At 36.8% G+C, this 23,150-nt stretch overlaps 1 protein-coding gene across 1 annotated transcript in view; it reads right to left on the bottom strand.

The window, feature by feature from the left end:
* Nucleotides 1-23,150, bottom strand: part of LOC109255524 (phospholipid-transporting ATPase ABCA3-like) — a 120,024-nt gene that overhangs the window by 76,121 nt on the left and 20,753 nt on the right. The window contains exons 7-9 of the mRNA XM_053894585.1: nucleotides 19,223-19,482; nucleotides 6,664-6,784; nucleotides 5,970-6,083 (exon numbers count right to left, since the gene is read on the bottom strand). Coding sequence (XP_053750560.1) covers nucleotides 5,970-6,083; nucleotides 6,664-6,784; nucleotides 19,223-19,482 — 495 coding nt within the window. The remainder of the gene's footprint in view (nucleotides 1-5,969; nucleotides 6,084-6,663; nucleotides 6,785-19,222; nucleotides 19,483-23,150) is intronic.

Genomic DNA, 23,150 nt, shown 5'->3' with positions numbered 1-23,150 from the left:
TCTTCATTACCAATATAGTTGCATTCTATTTCTTTTTATTGTCTGATTACTATGGCTAGGACTTCCAGTACAATGTTGAATATAAGTGCAGAGATTGGACATCCTTGTCTTTTTCCTGATCTTAAAGGGGAAAGCTTTCAATTTCCCCCCAGTGAGTATGATGTTGTGTGTTTTTCATCTAAGGCCTATTATGTCGAGGTATGTTCCCTCCAGACCTACTTTGTTGAGGGTTTTTACTATGAATGGATGTTGTACTTTGCTAAATGTACAGCAGCAAATTAAAAGGATTCTACACCATGACTAAGTAGGATTTGTCCCAGGAATGCAAAGATAGTTCAACAGAGAAAAATCAGTCTATGGAAACACACTACATTAATAGAAAGGAGGAAAAAACCCATATAATCATCTTAATTTGTGCAGATAACAGGTTTGACAAAACTCAACATCATTTCATGAAAAAAACCTCAAAAATTAGGAAAAGAAGGAAACTTCAACATGATAAACGAGATTATGAAAAATCCACAGCTAAGATCACACTTAATGGTTTAAGAATGAAATTTTTCCCTCAAGACTAGGAAGAAGGTAAGAGTTTCTGTTTTCACCGTATCTTTCTTTTTTCATTTTTGTTTTTCAATTTAAATTTTAATTAGCTAGGATACAGTGTAATATTGGTTTCAGGGGTAGAATCTAGTGATTCATCACTTACATACAACACCCAGTGCTCATCAGAACAAGTGCCCTCCTTAATACCCATCACCCATCTAGCCCATTGCCCACCCACATCCCTCCCATCAACCTTCAGTTTGTTCTCTATCATTAAGAGTCTCTTGTGGTTTTTTCCCCTTTATTCTCTCCCTGTCTTCCCATATGTTCATCTGTTTTGTTTCTTAAATTCCACATATGAGTGTTTTCACCATTTCTATTCACATAACACTAGAAGTCCTAGCCACAGCAATTAGGCAAGAAAAAAAATTAAAGACATCCAAATTGGAGGGGAAGAAGTAAGCTTATTTCTATTTTTTCTATTTGCAGATGACATGATCTTATATGCAGAAAGCCCTAAAGAATCTACAAAAAAAAATCTATTAAAACTAATGAACATATTCAGTAACAATGGAGGGTACAAGTTCAATACACAAAAATCAGCTGAATTAAAAAAATTTTTTAATGTCTTATATTTGAGAGAGAGAGAGAGAGAGAGAGAGAGAGAGAGAGAGAGAGAGAGAAAGAATGCAAGCAGGGGAGAGACAGAATCTGAAGCAGGCTCCAGGCTCTGAGCTGTCAGCACAGAGCCCGACACAGGTCTCAAACTCAGGAGCAGTGAGATCATAACCTAAGCCAAAGTCAGATGTGTAACTGACTAAGCCACCCAGGCACCCCTCACCTGAATTTTTAGACACTATCAATGAACAGTCTGAAAATAAAATTAAAAAGGAATTCCATTTGTAATAGCAGAGAAAAATAAAATAGGAATAAATTAAACCAAGGGGTTGCAGAAGTGTACACTGAAAACAATAAAATATTCCTCAGTGAAATTAAAGACTACCTAAATACATGGAAAGAAATGTCTTCATGAATTACAAGGCAATATAGTTAAGATAAAAATACTCCCCAAAGTGATTTACAGATTCATTGTGATCCTTTAAAAAAATCCCATTTGCCTTTTTTTTTTTTGCAGAAATAGAAAAGCCAAACCTAAAACTCATGTTGAATTGCACAGAACCCTAAACAGGCAAAAACAAAAACAAAAACAAAATTGAAGGCTCACATTTCCCATTTTCAACACTTACTACAAAACCATAGTAATCTCAAAAGTGTGTTACTGATCTAAGGATAGATATAAACCCAGTGGAATACATCTGAGAATATGGAAATAAAGGACTTATGTCATATGTCATATATACACATGATTCTTGACAATGGTGACAAGAGCATCAATAAGGGAAAGAACAGTCCCTTCAATAAATGGTCCTTTGACAAACAGATAATCTAAATGCAAAAGGTATGAACTTCGACCCGGATTTCATACCATATATAAACACTAAAAGTGGATAAGAGACATTAATATAACAGCTAAAACTATGAAATTCTCAGAAGAAAATGTACAGGTAAATCTTTATGACCCTAGGTTTAGCAAATGGGTTCTTTGACACACACAAGAGAAAAATAGGTAAAGTGGATTTCATGAAAATTAAGAATTTCTGTGCACCAGAGGATATTATTAAGAGAGTCAAAAGGTATTTTGAGGATCATGTACCTGAAAGGGCTTAGTATCCAGAATATATAGAGAACTCTTACAACACACCAATCAAAATACAAGCAATCCAATTAAAAGATAGTCAAAGGACTTGAACACACAGTCCTCCAAAGAAGATATACAAATGACTAGCAAGCACATGAAAAGATGCCCAACACCATTACCGTTTAGGGAAGTGAAAATCAAAATCACAATGAGGTATCACTTTACACTCATTTGGATGGTTATAATAAAAAATGGAATGTATCAAGGAGTGGCAAGGATGTGGAGAAATTGTTACCTTCCTTTATTCTTGGTAGAAATGTAAAATGTTGCAACAACTATGGAAAACAGTTTAATGGTTCCTCAAAAAAGTTGAGAATTAAATTACCATATGACCAAACAATTCTACTCCGAGGTTTATATTCAAAATAATTGAAAGCACATGCACAAACAATAATTTGTACCCACATGTTCATTGAAGCACTTTGGCTCACAAGAGTCAAAGGAGGAATCAATCCAAATGCCCATGAGTGGATGACTAGATGAGCAATATGTTGTACATCAATTCAATGTAATATTACTCAGTCATAACAAGGAGTGAAGTACTGATAAATGCTACACAAGAGATGAATCTTGAAAACATTAAGCTAAGTAAAAAAATTCAGACACAAAATGTCACATATTTGTATCATTACATTTATATGAGATATCCAGATAGGCAAATCCATAAAAACAGAAAGCAGATTAGTGGTTGCCAGGGGCTGAGGGGATGGTGGGATGGGAGTACTGCTTAACAGATATGTGGTTTCCATTTCAGGTGATGAAAATGTTTTGAAATTAAATAATAGTGATGGTATATTAGGAATATACTTTATGCTACCACACTGTATACTTATTTAATATAGCTAAAATGGTAATTTTTATGTTGTATGTATTTACTACTAATAAAAAACATTTCCATTTGCGACACCTGGGTTGCTCAGTCGGTTGAGCATCTGACTCTATATTTCAGCTCAGGTCATGATTCCAGGGTTGTGGAATTGAGCCCCATGGCAGGCTCCACACTGAGCATGGACCCTGCCTGGAATTCTGTCTCTCCCTCTCCCTTGGTCACTCTCCCCCATTCATGGACGCTCTTTCTAAAATAAAACAAACAACAAACAACAAAACCCCACTTCCATTTAATTTTAGGAACAAGACAAAGATATCTACATTAATTCCTTTTATTATATATTAGAGGATCTAGCCTGTGCAGTAAGAGGTGAAAGAAAATAAGACAAAATGACTGAGGGAAAAAAAACCCACCTTATTTTCACGTTATAGGAATGTGCATATAGAAAATCCAAAGGAATGTACAGTTCTTAGAAATAATTTGAGAGTTTAATAAATTGTAAGGAAAGGCAACATTTAAATATTATCACAAGCAGGTGAAAATATAACTTTGATAATATTTCATTTTTAATAATAAAGAATAAAAACACTCAGGAAGACAGTTATTAAATTTTTATAACAAAAATATAAAGCTAGAAAAAAGAATTTTAAAAGACCTAATCAAAAGGAAATATATATCATGTTCTTGAAGAGGATGATTCAAAATTATAAAGATGTTAATTCTCCCCAAAATGACCTATAGATTTAATATACTTTGATTGATAATGCAAACAATATTTTTTTATGGAATATAACCTACTTATTCTAAGACGTATACAGAGTAGCAAAGGGCCAGGAATAGTCAAAGACATACTTGAAGAAAAAGAATGGACTGGACCTCTTTCCCTACCAGGTGATAAGATTTATTATGAAGCCATATTGACTAAAATGCTGTGAATATGCTTCAAACATAACGTATCAGTGAAAGGAGCACCTCCATACAAATGCACACATGAGGGGGATCTTGACATATAACAGAATAGGTACTGCAGAGCAGTGAGGAAAGGGTGAACTATTTATCACATGTTGCCAGACAACTGCTTATGCACTTGAGGGAAAAATCAATTCACCATATCATACCACACACAAAAGTATCAATTCCTATATAGAACACAGGAAGATAACTCTGTGCCTTAGAAAATTTTTTTTCACTGAAATATTTAGTATCACAAATTATGAAGGATGAGATTGGTAAAGGAAACGATTGGTTACATTAAAATTGCTATTAAAAGATAACATTAACAAAAAGCTAAAAGTTCCAAACTGGGACAAGTTTTGCAACACATTTGCAACTAACAAAAGGTCGGTAGTAGGAATATATAAATAACTCCTGAAAATCAATAATCATAATAGACAAGCATGCACAAACAGATTTTATAGAAAAGGAAACACATGACTCATATTAATAACACTCAGCTTCATCAGTAAGTGGGAAAATGAAGGTTTGAACTGCCATGAGATAGTATTTCATATCTCTAGTGTGGCACAAATTAAAGTTTGAACAGTAAATTCTGGCAAGGATATGAGCAATAGGAATTCTCATCTTCCTTTAGTGGGGCTGTAAAGGCACACAACCACTTTGGAAATGTTGGACATGGGTAGTCATGCTGGACATTTACAAACCTTGCTATGACCTAGCAATTCCTTTCCTAACTATATACCACAGTGAAAGTCTTATACATATATACCAAAAGACACGTACAAAAACGTTCTAAATATCTAGTCTGCCATAATTCCAGAAACAGAAAACAACAGTATTTGTTTTCTAACTATCTCTTTTTTCTCTTTGGTATATCACATTGTGCCTTATGTTGACACACCACTTTTCTTTACCTCCGGGTTGGCTGGTTTTGTTTTTTAATTTTGGCTGTTTACGGTCATACATACAATCATGTGCCTTGTGAGGAGCCATTAACTAACAAGACTCATGATAATGTACTGAGAAAAATAAAAATAAAATGAAATAGAATTATTGGTCATGACTGCTATTGGTATGTGAGCCCTCAAAAAGGAAGGAAACAATTATCACTTGCCTTTGTATATGAGATACCGTGCCAGCACAAAGATATGAATGATGCTTGCATCCATTGACTTGACTTCCTATTCCAATCTTCTAGTCTTTCAAAAGTGTTTTTTTAAAAACTAATCTCTACAGGAAGCATTCTTTGGTTTATCTCAATCTTAATATGAATTTGGAGGATTTTAATTCTTTTTTCGTGTGTACTATGATCCATTAATTTTCATTGCTCTCTGCATGTCCTGTCAAATCTTTTTTTGTGCATATGATATGCATGTCTCCAAGGTCAATGTCAGCTCTATGGGACACTATATTTCAAATTCACATCAAACACACAATAAAAATCTATTAATGAAGTACACAGACCCTTTATTTCAGGAAAGCAATTTTGTTGTTTTATTCCTCTTCACATACCCCAGGATCATCATCGCATACTGACAGACTTTATTCCCTCTAGTAGAATATACAGAAGCCATCTCAATCATTACCATTCTTGCTGGATGGTTAAACAGATACCACATGTGAAGCCACAGGTAAAGGTTAAAAAGAATCCTCAAATATTATCTTATTTTGGTTCTTACCCTTTTTCACATGTATACTATACTATATTTTCACTGCTCCTTTCATTTCTTTTGGAATCATTTCATGTACATATAATACTTGTCTTTTTAGCTAGAACGTAAACAGAGGCTGCAGATGAGATGGCAAATGAAAGTCACAGGAGCTTCCAAATATAATCCCCACTGAGTCACTGACAATTTTTCCCAGGAGTTTTTGACTTACCTTTATTGAAGAATGTGCTAACCATAAAGCTGAAGAACATTGTGGCGATGGCAAAACATAGCAAAAAGACGAAGACAAGAGATGGGTCACTGTATTGGATAACTGGCACAGGTTCTATCTAGCAAAACAATCAGGAAACCAGTTGAGTCATACTCTAAATGGTGTCACAGCAAAACAATAGAAGAGAAATGAAACATCTTTAAATATTTTAAAAGTCCTAGTGAAACTAATGACAAGCCTCAGGGAGATGAGTAAACAATTCATTAACTACAGAAGGTCCACACACTTAGACTTAAAGTTTAGTTTGCTGGAGGGGCGCCTGGGTGGCTCAGTCAGTTGAGCACCCAACTTTGGCTCAGGTCATGGTCTCACGGCTTGTGAGTTCGAGCCTTGTATCAGGCTCTGAGCTGTCAGCACAGAGCCTAAAGCCTGCTTCAGATTCTGTGTCTTCCTGTCTCTCTGCCCCTCCCCTGCTCATGCACTGTCTCTCTGTCTCTCTCTCAAAAATAATAAACATGTTTTTTAAATCTTAAAAAAAAAAGTTTAGTTTGCTGAGAGACTAAGCAGCACTTGAATTTCCAGAGCGGAGTCACCAATAGGCACATGTTCACTTCCTGAATCCAACAGGACCACACCATATGTATCCATTTTTACTCTCAGAGTTTAGCTATAGCCTGGACAGTGAAATAGACACTTGCCTTGGCAAAGAAAATAATGCACATCAAAAGGATGATAACTGAATACAAAGAGAGGAATGTGAAGAAATAGGCAGCCCAGAGCATCCAATTACTGAGTCCTATCATGAGCAGGTACTCCTGTGGGAGAATTAACACAAATCAACATCATGTAAAACAATATAATATACAAAATGCTTTCACAAATATTATCTAAATTTCCACCACAATCAAAATTGGTTAAATAAGAAATATTATCATGCCCAATTTATAGAGGAGATCAATGACTTGACTAAAATTACTCACCTAGTGTGTGGGAGCTCTGTGATGCTTATAAGCCCATAGGTGACCTCATCAATAATTTACCTGATATTGTTCAGGCATGAAACACCCTTAATAAAACTATAAACTACTTACATTAATATCCCCTTTCTTTTATTATACCTTCTTCTAGTAGGGCATAATATATTTTAATTCAATGTAATATAAATATATTTTATAAATGTAAACATGTAATGTAAATATATTTTAATTCAATTACAAAAGATAAAAGCAAATGGACAAATTTTTGGTCAAATTGGCCAGAAAATGAAAGAAGACTCATGTTACTAAAATCCAAATGAAACTGGGGACATTACTTCTGATTTTACAGAAATAAAAACAATCACTTAAAGCATACTATGAACAACTATATGCCAAAAAATTAGATAACCTATATAAAAGGCACAAGTTCCTAAAAACACACAATCTACCAAAACTGAATCATGAAGAAAGAGAAAATCTGAACAGATCAATAATGGGGAATAAGATTAGATCATTAATTAAAAACTTCCAACAAAGTACATCCCTGGAGCAGAAGGCTTTGCAGGTGAATTCTAACAAATATTTCAAAAAGAATAAACAATAATCCTTCTCAAACTCTTCCAAACACTTGAAGAGGAGGAAACTCATTTTATAAGTCTAGGGGTCAGATAGATACACACGAAAAGACTACAGACCAATATCCCTTGTGAATATTGACACAAAATTTTTCAACAAAATAGTATCAAACCAGATTTAGCAGCATGTTGAAAGGATTATACACCATGACCAAGTAGGATTTATTCATGGAATGCAAGGAGAATTAAACATAGAAAATCAACCAATATAATACACCACATTAAGAGAAAACACGTGATCATTTCAGTTGATGCAGAAATTCAAGACTGATAAAATATTCAACTAGAAATAGATGGGAACTTCCTCAACATAACAAAGGCCATATAGAAAAAATAACAGCTAATATCATACTCTTTCACCTAAGATCAAGAGAAAATTAATGATACTAGCTTTCACTCCTATTCAACACAGTATGAGAAGTTCTAACCAGAGCAAATAAATATATAAATATTTAAATTTATATTTAAATTATTATATTTAAATTATATATTTAAATATATAAATATATAAATATATATATATATATATATACATATATATACACACAAATATACATATATACGTGTGTGTGTGTGTGTGTGTATCATATGGCATCCAAATTGGAAAGGAAGGAGTACTCTGTTTGCAGATGAGATGATCTTACATGTAAACTCCACAGATTCCACACATTAAAAAAAAGTCATAATTAATAAATGACTCATCAAAGTAGGAGAATACAAAGTCAACACACAAAAATCAGTAGAACTTCTATATACTATCAATGAGCAATCTGAAATGGAAATTAGGAAAACAATTCCATTTACAATAGCATCAAAAAGAATAAAACACATAAGAACCTTAACCAAAGATGCAAAAGACTTGTACAATCAAAACAATGAAAAGTGAAAGATCTCTACATTTTTGAAGCGAAAACACTCTCATAAAATTGGAAAAAAATTGGAAAATTAGATAAAATTTGGGCACCTGGGTGACTCAGTCCATTAAGCACCTGACTCTTGATATCGGCTCAGGTCATGATCTCGTGGTTGGTGAGATCAAGCTCCACATGGAGCTCTGTGCTGACAGCACTGGCATTATCTACTAAAGTTAAATATGCATAATCTAACATTCAGCAAAAAATGTATAAAATATTCATAGTAGAATTACTTATGATACCCAAACTCCAAACACAGAAGGAAAATAGGTAAGTTTTGATAGTCATACTATGGAATCTTAAAACTCCTATAACTCAATGAATATGAATGAACTACAGCTACATATTTAGCTGTAAAGAATCACACAGACACAATATAGTGCATGATTCCATTTATATCAAGTTCAAAACAGACAAAACTAACTCATGATATTAGAAATCAGGTTACTGTATACTTTAGGGAAAATGTTTTGAGGAAAACACAATCAGACTTCTAGAGTGTTGGCAGTGTTTTATTTCTTACAGGATCATGATAATATGGGCATACTTTCTTTATGATAACCCATTCAATTCCACTACAATAGTTTGAATATTAGTGTTTCCTCAAAATTCTTAAGTTGAAAACCTAGTCCCTTTGTAGACAAGTCAAGTAAGAAATTGCTGCGACTGAGGTCAGAGAAGTTTTTTCCTGATTTCTCCTCTAGGGTGTTAATGGTTTCCTGTCTCACATTCAGGTCCTTCATCCATTTTGAGTTTATTTTTGTGAATGGTGTAAGAAAGTGGTCTAGTTTCATTCTTCTGTATGTTGCTGTCCAGTTCTCCCAGCACCATTTGTTAAAGAGACTGTCTTTTTTCCACTGGATATTCTTTCCTGCTTTGTCAAAGATGAGTTGGCTATACTTTTGTGGGTCCAATTCTGGAGTCTCTATTCTATTCCATTGGTCTATGTGTCTGTTTTTGTGCCAATACCATGCTGTCTTGATGATTACAGCTTTGTAGTAGAGGCTAAAGTCTGGGATTGTGATGTCTCCTGCTTTGGTCTTCTCCTTCAAAATTACTTTGGCAGCTTCTGGGAAGATGGTGGCGTAGGAGGACGCTGGGCTCACCGCATCATGCGGATCATTTAGATTCCACCCAAACCTACCTAAATAACCCAGAAAATCGCCAGAAGACTAGCAGAACGGATTCTCCAGAGCCAAGCGTAGATGAGAGGCCCACGGAAGTGGGCAGGAAGGGCAGAGAGGCGGTGCCCGCTACAAGGACTGGCGGGAGGGAGCTGGGGCGGAGGGGCAGCCCACCAGCCAAGCAGAGGCCCCGAGTCTGGCTTGCAAAAGTGGAGGGGCCGGAAAGAATGTGTTCAGACAGCAAGCAGGACTTGACATCTGGAAGGTTATAAGTTAACACATCTGTGTGTAGAGCAGGAGGGCTGGAAGACAACAGGAGGGAGAGTTGTTGAGCCCCAGATGACAGAGCTCAGCTTGGCGGGGAACAAAGGCGCTCGCCAGCGCCATCTCCCTCGCCCATCCCCCAGCCAAAATCACAAAGGTAACCAGTTCTCATCACGAAACTTGCTTGCACCATGCAGACACCCAACCCAAGGCTGTCCTTCTGCGGATCCATCCCTCCGGTGGGCCTTAGTGCCTCCCGGTGCTGCAGGGCTCCTCCTGAAGCAGATCTCCAAAGAAAAAGCAAGTTGAGCCTGCCCCTCCTGCCCCTGTGCACCTTGCTGATCCACCCCAGCTAATACGCCAGATCCCTAGCACCACAAGCCTGGCAGTGTGCAAGTAGCCCAGACGGGCCACACCACCCCACAGTGAATCCTGCCCCTAGGAGAGGGGAGGAGAAGGTACACACCAGTCTGACTGTGGCCCCAGCGGTGGGCTGGGGGCAGACATCAGGTCTGACTGCGGCCCTGCCCACCAACGCCAGTTATTCAAGACAGCTCAAGGGAAGTGCCCTGCAGTTCCGCACCACTCCAGGGACTATCCAAAATGACGAAATGGAAGAATTCACCTCAAAAAAACCTTCAGGAAATAATGACAGCTAACGAACTGATCAAAAACAATATAAACAATATAACAGAAAGTGAATTTAGAATAATATTCATAAAATAAATTGCTGGGCTTGAAAACAGTATAAAGGACAGCAGAGAATCTCTTGCTACAGAGATCAAGGGACTAAGGAACAGCCAGGAGGAACTCAAAAATGCTATTAATGAGCTGCAAAATAAAATGGAGACAACCACAGCTTGGATAGAAGAGGCAGAGGAGAGAATAGGTGAACTAGAGGATAAAATTATGGAAAAAGAAGAAGCTGAGAAAAAGAGAGATAACAAAATCCAGGAGTGTGAGGGGAAAATTAGAGAACTAAGTGATGCACTAACGAGAAATAATCTATGCATAATTGGTATTCCAGAGGAGGAAGAGAGAGGGAAAGGTGATGAAGGTGTACTTGAAGAAATCAGAGCTGAGAACTTCCCTGATCTGGGGAAGGAAAAAGGCAATGAAATCCAAGAGGCACAGAGAACTCCCTTCAGACATAATTTGCATCGATCTTCTGCACGACATATCATAGTGAAACTGGCAAAATACAAGGATAAAGAGAAAATTCTGAAATCAGCAAGGGAAAAACATGCTCTAACATATAAAGGGAGACCTATAAGACTCGTGACCGATCTCTCTACTGAAACTTGGCAGGCCAGAAAGGAATGGCAGGAGATCTTCAATGTGATGAACAGAAAAAATATGCAGCCAAGAATCCTCTATCCAGCAAGCCTATCATTTAGAATAGAAGGAGAGATAAAGATCTTCCCAAACAAACAAACACTGAAGGAATTTGTCACCACTAAACCAGCCCTACAAGAGATCCTAAGGGGGATCCTGTGAGACAAGGTACCAGAAATATCGCTACAAGCATGAAACCTACGGACATCACAATGACGCTAAACCCATATTTTTCTATAATAACACTGAATGTAAATGGATTAAATGCTCCAACCAAAAGACATGGGGTATCAGAATGGATAAAAAACAAGACCCATCTATTTGCTGTCTACAAGAGACTCATTTTAGTCCTGAGGACACTTTCAGATTGAAAGTGAGGGGATGGAGAACTACTTATCATGCTACTGGAAGTCAAAAGAGAGCTGGAGTAGCCATACTTATATCAGACAAACTAGACTTTAAAGGCTGTAACAAGAGATGAAGAAGGGCATTATACAATAATTACAGGGTCTATCCATAAAGAAGAACTAACAATTATAAATGTCTATGTTCCAAATAGGGGAGCCCCCAAATATATAAAACAATTCACCACAAACATAAGCAATGTTATTGACAAGAATGTGGTAATTGCAGGGGACTTTAATACCCCACTGACGACAATGGGTAGATTATTTAAACATGCGGTCAATAAAGAAACAAGGGCCCTGAATGATACATTGGATCAGATGGACTTGACAGATATATTTAGAACTCTGCATCCCAAAGCAACAGAATATGCTTTCTTATTGAGTGCACATAGAACCTTCTCCAAGATAGATCACATACTGGGTCACAAAACAGCCCTTCATAAATATACAAGAATTGAGATCATACCATGCATACTTTCAGACCACAATGCAATGAAGCTTGAAATCAACCACAGGAAAAAGTCTGGAAAACCTCCAAAAGCATGGAGGTTAAAGAACACCCTACTAAAGAATCAATGGGCCAATCAGACAATTAGAGAAGAAATTAAAAAAATATATGGAAACAAACGAAAATGAAAATACAACAATCCAAATGCTTTGGGATGCAGCGAAGGCAGTCCTGAGAGGAAAATACATCGCAATCCAGGCCTATCTCAAGAAACAAGAAAAATCCCAAATACAAAATCTAACAGCACACCTAAAGGAAATAGAAGCAGAACAGCAAAGACAGCCTACACCCAGCAGAAGAAGAGAAACAATAAAGATCAGAGCAGAAATAAACAATATAGAATCTAAAAAACTGTAGAGCAGATCAATGAAACCAAGAGTTGGTTTTTTGAAAAAATAAACAAAATTGATAAACCTCTAGCCAGGCTTGTCAAAAAGAAAAGGGAGATGACCCAAATAGATAAAATCAGGAATGAAAATGGAATTAGTACAACCAATCCCTCAGAAATACAAGCAATTATCAGGGAATACTAGGAAAAATTATATGCCAACAAACTGGACAACCTGGAAGAAATGGACAAATTCCTAAACACCCACACGCTTCCAAAACTCAATCAGGAGGAAATAGAAAGCTTGAACAGACCCATATCCAGCGAAGAAATTGAATCAGTTATCAAAAATCTCCCAAGAAATAAGAGTCCAGGAACAGATGGCTTCCCAGGGGAGTTCTACCAGACGTTGAAAGCAGAGATAATACCTATCCTTCTCAAGCTATTCCAAAAAACAGAAAGGGAAGGAAAACTTCCAGACTCATTCTATGAAGCCAGTATTACTTTGATTCCTAAACCAGAGAGAGACCCACTAAAAAAAGAGAACTACAGGCCAATATCCCTGATGAATATGGATGCAAAAATTCTCAATATGATACCAGCAAATCGAATTCCACAGCATATAAAAAGAATTATTCACCATGATCAAGTGGGATTCATCCCTGGGATGCAGGGCTGGTTCAACATTCGCAAATCAATCAACGTGATATATCACATTAATAAAAGAAAAGATAAGAACCATATGATCCTGTCAATCAATGCAGAAAAAGCATTTGACAAAATTCAGCATCTTTCTTAATAAAAACCCTTCAGAAAGTCGGGATAGAAGGAACATACTGAAACATCATGAAAGCCAATTATGAAAAGCCCACAGCTAATATCATCCTCAATGGGGAAACACTGAGAGCTTCCTCCTGAGATCAGAAACACGACAGGGATGTCCACTCTCACCGCTGCTGTGTACATAGTGATGGAAGTGCTAGCATCAGCAATCAGACAACAAAAGGAAATCAAAGGCATCAAAATTGGCAAAGATGAAGTCAAGCTTTCACTTTTTGCAAATGACATGATAATATACATGGAAAACCTGATAGACTCCACCAAAACTCTGCTAGAACTGATACATGAATTCAGCAAAGTTGCAGGATACAAAATCAATGTACAGAAGTCAGTTGCATTCTTATACACTAACAATGAAGCAACAGAAAGACAAATAAAGAAACTGATCCCATTCACAATCGCACCAAGAAGCATAAAATACCTAGGGATAAACCTAACCAAAGATGTAAAAGATCTGTATGCTGAAAACTATAGAAAGCTTGGGAAGAAAATTGAAGAAGATATAAAGAAATGGAAAAACATTCCCTGCTCATGGGTTGGAAGAATAAATATTGTTAAAATGTCAATACTACCCAAAGCAATCTACACATTCAATGCAATCCCAATCAAAATTGCACCAGCATTCTTCTTGAAACTAGAACAAGCAATCCTAAAATTCATATGGAAACACAAAAGGCCCCGAATAGCCAAGGTAATTTTGAAGAAGACCAAAGCAGGAGGCATCACAATCCCAGACTTTAGCCTCTACTACAAAGCTGTAATCATCAAGACAGCATAGTATTGGCACAAAAACAGACACATAGACCAATGGAATAGAATAGAAACCCTAGAACTAGACCCACAAAAGTATGGCCAACTCATCTTTGACAAAGCAGGAAAGAACATCCAATGGAAAAAAGACAGTCTGTTTAACAATTGGTGCTGGGAGAATTGGACAGCAACATGCAGAAGGTTGAAACTAGACCACTTTCTCAAACCATTCACAAAAATAAACTCAAAATGGATAAAGGACCTGATGTGAGACAGGAAACCATCAAAACCCTAGAGGAGAAAGCAGGAAAAGACCTCTCTGACCTCAGCTGTAGCAATTTCTTACTTGACACATCCCCAAAGTCAAGGGAATTAAAAGCAAAAATGAACTACTGGGATCTCATGAAGATAAAAACCTTCTGCAATGCAAAGGAAACAACCAACAAAACTAAAAGGCCACCAACGGAATGGGAAAAGATATTTGCAAATGACATATCGGACAAAGGGCTAGTATCCAACATCTATAAAGAAATCACCAAACTCCACACCCAAAAAACAAATAATCCAGTGAAGAAATGGGAAGACAACATGAATAGACACTTCTCTAAAGAAGACATCCGGATGGCCAACAGGCACATGAAAAGATGCTCAACGTCGCTCCTCATCAGGGAAATACAAATCAAAACCACACTCAGGTATCATCTCACGCCAGTCAGAGTGGCCAAAATGAACAAATCAGGAGACTACAGATGCTGGAGAGGATGTGGAGAAATGGGAACCCTCTTGCACTGTTGGTGGGAATGCAAATTGGTGCCGCCACTCTGGAAAACAGTGTGGAGGTTCCTCAAAAAATTAAAAATAGACCTATCCTATGACCCAGCAATAGCACTGGTAGGAATTTACCCAAGGGATACAGGAGTACTGGTGCATACGGGCACTTGTACCCCAATGTTTATAGCAGCACTCTCAACAATAGCCAAATTGTGGAAAAAGCCTAAATGTCCATCAACTGATGAATGGATAAAGAAATTGTGGTTTATATACACAATGGAGTACTATGTGGCAATGAGAAAGAATGAAATATGGCCCTTTGTAGCAACGTGGATGGAACTGGAGAGTGTGATGCTAAGTGAAATAAGCCATACAGAGAAAGACAGACACCATATGTTTTCACTCTTATGTGGATGCTGAGAACCTTCAAAGAAACCCATGGGAGAGGGGAAGGAAAAAAAAAAAAAGAGGTTAGAGTGGGAGAGAGCCAAAGCACGAGACTCTTAAAAAGTGAGAACTGAGGGTTGATGGGGGGGTGGGAGGGAAGGAAGGGTAGGTGATGAGCACTGAAGAGGGTATCTTTTGGGATTAGCACTGGGTGTGGCATGGAAACCAATTTGACAATAAATTTCGTATATTAAAAAAAATTACTTTGGCTCTTCGGGGCCTTTTGTGGTTCCATACAAATTTTAGGATTGCTTGTTATAGCTTCGAGAAGAATGTTGGCGCAATTTTGATTGGGATTCCATTGAATGTGTTAATTTCTTTGGGTACCATTGACATTTTCACAGTATTTATTTTTCCAATCCATGAGCATGGAATGTTTTTCCATTTCTCTATATCTTCTTCAATTTCCTTCATAAGCTTTCTATAGTTTTCAGCATACAGATCTTTTACATCTTTGGTTAGGTTTATTCCTAGGTATTTTATGCTTCTTGGTGCAATTGTGAATGGGATCAGTTTATTTGTCTTTCTGTTGCTTCATTATTAGTGTATAAGAATGCAACTGATATCTGTACATTAATTTTGTACCTTGCAACTTTGCTGAATTCATGTATCAGTTCTAGTAGACTTTCGGTGGAGTCTATTGGGTTTTCCATGTATAGTATCATGTCATCTGGAAAAAGTGAAAGCTTGACTTCATCTTTGCCAATTTTGATGCCTTGATTTCCTTTTGTTGTCTGATTGCTGATGCTAGAACTTCCAATACTATGTTAAACAACGTGGTAAGAGTGGACATCCCTGTCATGTTTCTGATCTCAGGGGGAAAGCTCTCAGTTATTCTCCATTGAGGATGATTATTAGCTGTGGGCTTTTCATAAATAGCTTTTATGATGTTTAAGTATGTTCCTTCTATCCCGACTTTCTCGAGGGTTTTTATTAAGGAAGGATGCTGAATTTTGTCAAATGCTACGTCTCCAAAGGCAAGGGAATTAAAAGCAAAAGTGAACTATTGGGACCTCATGAAGATGAAAAGCTTCTGCACTGCAAAGGAAACAATCAACAAAACTAAAAGGCAACCAATGGAATGGGAAAAGATATTTGCAAACGACATATCAGACAAAGGGCTAGTATCCAAAATCCATAAATAACTCACCAAACTCCACACCCAAAAAACAAATAACCTAGTGAAGAAATGGGCAGACAACATGAATAGACACTTCTCTAAAGAAGACATCCAGATGGCCAAGAGGCACATGAAAAGATGTTCAACGTCACTCCTCATCAGGGAAATACAAATCAAAACCATACTCAGGTATCACCTCACGCCAGTCAGAGTGGCCAAAATGAACAAATCAGACTATTGTTGCTGGCGAGGATGTGGAGAAACGGGAACCCTCTTGCACTGTTGGTGGGAATGCAAACCAGTGCAGCCACTCTGGAAAACAGTGTGAAGGTTCCTCAAAACATTAAAAATAGATCTACCGTATGACCCAGCAACAGCACTCCTAGGAATTTACCCAAGGGATATAGGAGTGCTGATGCATAAGGGCACTTGTACCCCAATGTTTATAGCAGCACTTTCAAAAATAGCCAAATTATGGAATGAGCCTAAATGTCCATCAACTGATAAATGGAATTAAGAAATTATGGTTTATATACACAATGGAATATACGTGACAGTGAGAAAGAATGAAATCTGGCCTTTTGTAGCAACATGGATGGAACTGGAGAGTGTTATGCTAAGTGAAATAAGTCATACAGAGAAAGACAGATACCTTATGTTTCACTTTAAGGTGGATCCTGAGAAACTTAACAGAGGACCATGGAGAAGGGAAAGGGGAAAAAAAGTTAGAGAGAGGGAAGGAGGCAAACCATAAGAGACTCTTAAAAACTGAGAATAAACTGAGGGTTGATGGGGGGTGGGAGGGAGGGGAAAGTGGGTGATAGGCATTGAGGAGGGCACCTGTTGGGATGAGCACTGGGTGTTGTATGGAAACCAATTTGACAATAAATTTCATATTAAAAAAATAAACACACCTACCAATTTTTTTTCAAAAGAAACAAAAAAGAAACCAATTTGACAATAAATTTCATATTAAAAAAATAAACACACCTACCAATTTTTTTCCAAAATAAACAAAAAAAGAAACCAGTTTGACAATAAATTTCGTATTAAAAAAAAAAACAACACCAAAACCTAGGCCCCATCTAAGGGCACTTTGAGGTGGGGCCATTGAGAAATGATTAGGTGATGAGGGATGAGCCCTCATGCATCAGAATAGTGCCATTATAAAGCAGACCCTGGAGAGCTTGCATTCCTTCTGTCACAGGAGGAGACAGTGATGAGGTGCCATCTATGAACCAGAACCGCAGAGTGGGTTCTCATCAGACATTCTGAATCTGCTGGCACATTGATCTTGGACTTTCCCGGCTCCGGAAATGAGAGAAGTAAATTTCTATTGCTTATAAGGTATACTGTTTGATATTTTTGTTATAGTAGCCTGAAGGGATTAAAACACATACACTTAGGAATTGTGTATTTTTTTGTTTGTATGTTATACTTCAATGAAAATTTTTTAAAAATGAAATATAAATCAGTCACAATGTTGACATTTATGTACCATGTTCTGGGGACTCAAAGAAAAAACTTTAAATTATAATTGAGAATTAAAAAGAGACCATCAACAAGGAGATAGCAGCACAACATTTGGGACAAGTAAGTTAACTGTGTGTACACCAACCAGAAAAGAAAGAGGAAAGCATTACAGTCAGAGGAAACATAAACATAAAGGAAGTTTCAAAAAAGCCATTAGTTTGATGGATGGATAAGGAGATGTGTGACAAGAGCCCTGAGTGAGAAGAGCTGGATGGGGAGAAACAACATGAGCCTGATACATGAAGTGTTGTGGCCACTAAGAAAGGAAAGAGAGAAAATGATATGATTCAAGATTACACAAGGAGATAAGTGACATGGAGATGGCCGATGTGAACAGTCACATCTAACAGCTACTGAGTATTCAACTATGCGCCTGGCAATCTATCAAACACTCAACATGCATTTCCTCCTTTATGCCTCAAAACAGCGGGTTCAGGTGACTAGATAGTGATAATTTTTCACACAATATCTAGTTGAATATCATGACAGTCCTGCAAATTAGTTTTACTCAATTTATATCTGAGAAAAAAGGCTAGAAAAGTTATATGACATGTCACAGTTAATAAACAACAGAGATAGGATTTATATCTATGATTTATCAGTTCCTGAAACAAATTAGGCAATAAATCAACCATATGTGTATGTATATGTGTATGCATGTGTGTGTGTGTGTGTATATATATACATATGTTATATAAGTCATCTCACCCTCTATATTTATATTATACATTTATATATTATATAAAATTATTTTATATTATGTATTTTATATATTTACATTATATATATTATACACATTATTGGCTAAATGACTAGAGTTTGAACTGCAAAGCATGTGGCCATAACACAACATGCTCTCTGACCAAGAAACAGAAATTCTGAAGGGAACTATGAGAGGTCATTTAGAAAAAAAAATTCAGATATCAGAAAATGGAAAAACTAATCACAGAATCATAGAATCTTGACATTTAATTGTATCCGAATTCATCAAGACAATTCCACAGCCCAGTTGATTATTTCTTTGTAACTCACCTTATTCCAGAGAGATTTAGAGCATTTGGCATTTAAATTCTATCTGTAATTATCTTCTGGAACTAAAACTAAAGACCAATCCAATAATTCCAATAAAAAAAAATTCTAGAAAACTGCGAAGAGAAGTAAGTGTTCACTTTCGGTTGCTACCAAAACATAACCATCCACCAGTGCTGAGTGGTCAGAAATAATCCAACCCTCCACAAAAATTTATGCTACAAACCCAACTTTTTCTACAGAAATTCTATCACAAGAAAAGGAAAGTTACCTTCAATCGGTTTTCCTTTTCCCACACAATAGCCTGAATGAGGGTAAGATGATTCATAGAGAAGATAAATAAGATTACTAAAGGGATGAAAATACCAAAAAAGGTATAGAAGTAATCATGAGAATATGCTGGATATGGAAATCTCTGAACAAATACAGTGACTTCTCGGAATAGCTTTTGTGTAGCCTTGTGATTATAGTATTTCATGATGGCAATATCCACGGCATGCTGCATAGCCAGGAACCCTTCAGTGATGTACCCTAAGTGAGAAAACAAGGATTGCTAAGTACAACAGAACAAGTAACAGCTGAGCTGAACAAAGAAAAAGGTAACTGAACTATGTCAAAGACAAACAACAAAGTTAATTATTGTAAAGAGGCCCTTGTTATAGTCTTAAATTTCCCAGAGCAGCTATTATGGTTTCCCCACACAAACAGATAATAAATACTTTTTATTATTTAAAAAATACGAATATGGTTGACACACAATGTTACATTGGTTTCAGGTCTACAACATAGTGATTTGACAAGTTTATACGTTATGCTATGCTTACAAGTGCAGATACTATCTGTCACCATAAAATGCTATTACACTACAATTCACTATACTCCTTATATTGTGCCTTTATTCTCATGACCTATTTACTCCTTAAATGGAAGCCTGTATCTCCCATTCCCCTTCACCCGTTTTTCCTATCCCTCCCTCCTCTGGCAACCATCAGTTTGTTCTCTGTATTTATAGGTCTGATTTTGCTTTTTGTTTATTCATTTGTTTTTTTTAAGATTCTTTTTAAAAGGATCCTGAGGCGCCTGGGCGGTTCGATGGGTTAAGCATTCAACTCTTGATTTTGGCTCAGGTCATGATCTCACGTTTTTGGGTTCAAGCCCCATGTTGAGCTCGACGCTGACAGTGTAGAGCCTACTTGGATTCTCTCTCTCTCTCTCTCTCTCTCTCTCTCTCTCTCCCATCTCTCTCTGCCTCTGCCCTGCTTGCTCACTCATATGCTCACACACACTCTCTCCAAAAAAAAAAATTAAAAAATAATAAAAGGATCCTAATTCCCAGCTTCCCAGAAAGTAAATATTGTATGAAATTACAGAACTGCTTTCTGAAATTTCAATCAACTGAATGAGAATTACTGTATAGGTATAGATTTTAATTCAGTACTCTTGACATTTGAAAAATTAAGTGTAGTTCATACTGTGAGCTGATATCCACTAAGGCAGTAATACTCAGTGTGGTCTTTAGATCTGTGGTAGTATGCAAAAGCTTCTTGCCGTCATATAACTTTAGTATGAAAATGAGCAAACACTTAAAAAGCTTATTAAAATTTGGCATTGCTGTGACATCTGAAACTGATTTTTCTATTAATCTATACAAATTCTTTATAGATTTTGAATATGAATATGTGTAACATTTTCTCCCCTCTGGATCTTTCCTTACTATATATTTTTTTAATGTTCATTTTTTTTTTGAGAGAGAGAGAGAGAGAGTGAGCAGGGGAGGGGCAGAAAGGGGGAGACAGAGAATCTGAAGCAGGCTCTGTGCAGCGAGTGCAGAGCCCAATGCGGGGCTGAACTCACCAACTGTGAGATCATGACCTGAGCCAAAATGAAGAGTTGGACGCTTAACCAATTGAGCCACCCAGGCACCCCTTGCCTTACTATTTTTTTTCTAATGTTTATTTAGTTTTGAGAGAGAGAGTGAGACAGAGTGTGAGTGGGGGAGGGCCAGAGAGAGGGAGACACAGAATCAGAAGCAGGCTGCAGGCTCTGAGCTGTCAGCACAGAGCCCCACACGGGGCTAGAACCACTAACCATGAGAACATGACCTGACCTGAAGTCGGACGCCCAACCAACTGAGCCACCCAGGTGCCCCGCCTTACTATTTTTAATAGTGTCTTTCACATAAGCAGAAGTATTTAATTTTAATGAAGTCAATTTATCCATTTTTTCCCCTTTTATGGTAATACTTTTTCTGTCTTAATGAATCATTGCTAGCCCCAAATTCATGAAGATATTCTCATAAATTTTGTTGTGGAAGATTTATGATTTTAGCTTTTGCATTTAGGTTTATGATTATCTCGTTAATTAAATAATTTTGTGTAGATATGAGTTAGTGATCAAGATTCATTCTTTCCATATAAATGCCATGTTATTCCATCACAATTTGTTCAAAAGATTTCATTTCCCCAGTGAATTATATTGGCATCTTTGTGGAAAATCAAATGTCTATTTCCAGATACCTCATTCTTTCTACTAGTGTATTTCTTCATCCTTAAACCTATACAGTTTTGTCTTAATTATGCACATTTGTACTAAGTCTTAAATGTTCTTTAACACTGGCATTCCTTTCCAAGATTTTTTTTTACTAAGCTAGACCCTTTGCATTTCCTTATAAATTTTAGGATAGCTTGCCAATTTTTTCAAAAAAGACTGCTGGGATTGTGACTGTCACTATATTGCTATCATAGATCAATTTAGGGAGAATCTACATCCTAACAATTTTGAGTCATCCAACCAATGAGATTTAGATATCATTTGTTTAGGTGTTTAAATTATCTCTCAGAAATGTTTTGTTATTTTTGGTGTAGATTTATAATTTATTTTTGTAGACTGGCTTTCTATCTTGGGTATTTGCTAAATTAATACATTGTATGTAATACTTTTTTGTGGATCTCTTCAGAATTTCCTGCACACGTGATTCTGTCAACTTCAAACAAAGGTAATTTCACTCTTTCCTTTCCAAAATCTATACCTTTATTTCACTTCCTTTTTCTAATACAAGCTAGGACATCCAGTAATATGCTGAATAGAACTGATGAGAGCAAACAACTTTACTTTATTCCTGATTACTAGGGGAGAAATGTTCAATATTTCACTAGGAAGATAACAAATTTCTACACATGTACTTGATCAGATTCAGAAACTTCACTGTTTTTGTTTTGTTTTGTTTTAGAAAGAGGGAGAGACAGCATGCATGCACATGAGTGCACAAGCAGGGGAGGGGCAGAGGGAGAGAGAAAGAATCTCAAAGCAGTCTCCATGCCCAGCGTGGAGCCCAAAGTGGGGCTCAAAGCAGGGATGGATCTCACCACCATGAGATCATGACCTGAGCCAAAATCAAGAGTTAGATGCTTAACAGAGCCACCTGGGGGGGGGGGGGGCGGCCAGAAACTTCACTTGTATTGCTACTTTGGTTTGGAGAGTTTTTAAAATATACCTCTATATTTTGGGAAAAAATGTAGTCTTACAGAAAAGTTGCAAAAATAATAGAGACAGTCCCATATACCATGCATTCTCAACAGAGGGTTATACAACTTCAATTAGACCACAGCACACAGAGCAAATCTGTAGTGTACCTGTAGTATTAAAATTTCATGAGAACACGTAGGGAGAAAATATCCAAAATGATTCTCTAGAAGGGCAATGATGAAAAAAAGATTGAGAAATATTGCTTACACACTGCACCCACCTTCCCAAATATCGTATCCTATACTATCATGGTAAATCTGTCATAACTAAGAAATTGACAATGGCACAATACAATTTCTAATTTATACAAACTTTGGATTCACCAGTTTCTCACCAATGTCATTTTTTTTCTGTTGCAGAACCCCCATCCAAGATACTACATTGTATTTAGGTGTCATGTCTCCATAGTCTCCTTTGATCTATGAAACTTTATCATCCTTTCTTGTTTTTTAAAACCTTGAGAGTTTTCAAGAATACTGGGCATGTATTTTGGAGAATTATCTACAATTTGGGTTTGCATGATGTTTTTTTTACTAATAGACTAGAATTAAAAGTTTCAGAGAAAGATACCACAGAGGTAAAGTGGCCTCTTCATCAAATTGTATCAGGGAATATTTGCTATCAACATGACATCAAAGTACTCATAAAATTATTTTAAATTCTTTGGCTACTAA

The sequence above is a fragment of the Panthera pardus genome, unplaced genomic scaffold (genome assembly GCF_024362965.1).
Source record: "Panthera pardus isolate Hobbes unplaced genomic scaffold, ASM2436296v1 HiC_scaffold_5, whole genome shotgun sequence".
Taxonomy (NCBI): Eukaryota; Metazoa; Chordata; class Mammalia; order Carnivora; family Felidae; genus Panthera; species Panthera pardus.
The sequence above is the reverse complement of the archived record's forward strand: the minus strand, read 5'-3'. Positions and strand labels throughout refer to the sequence as shown.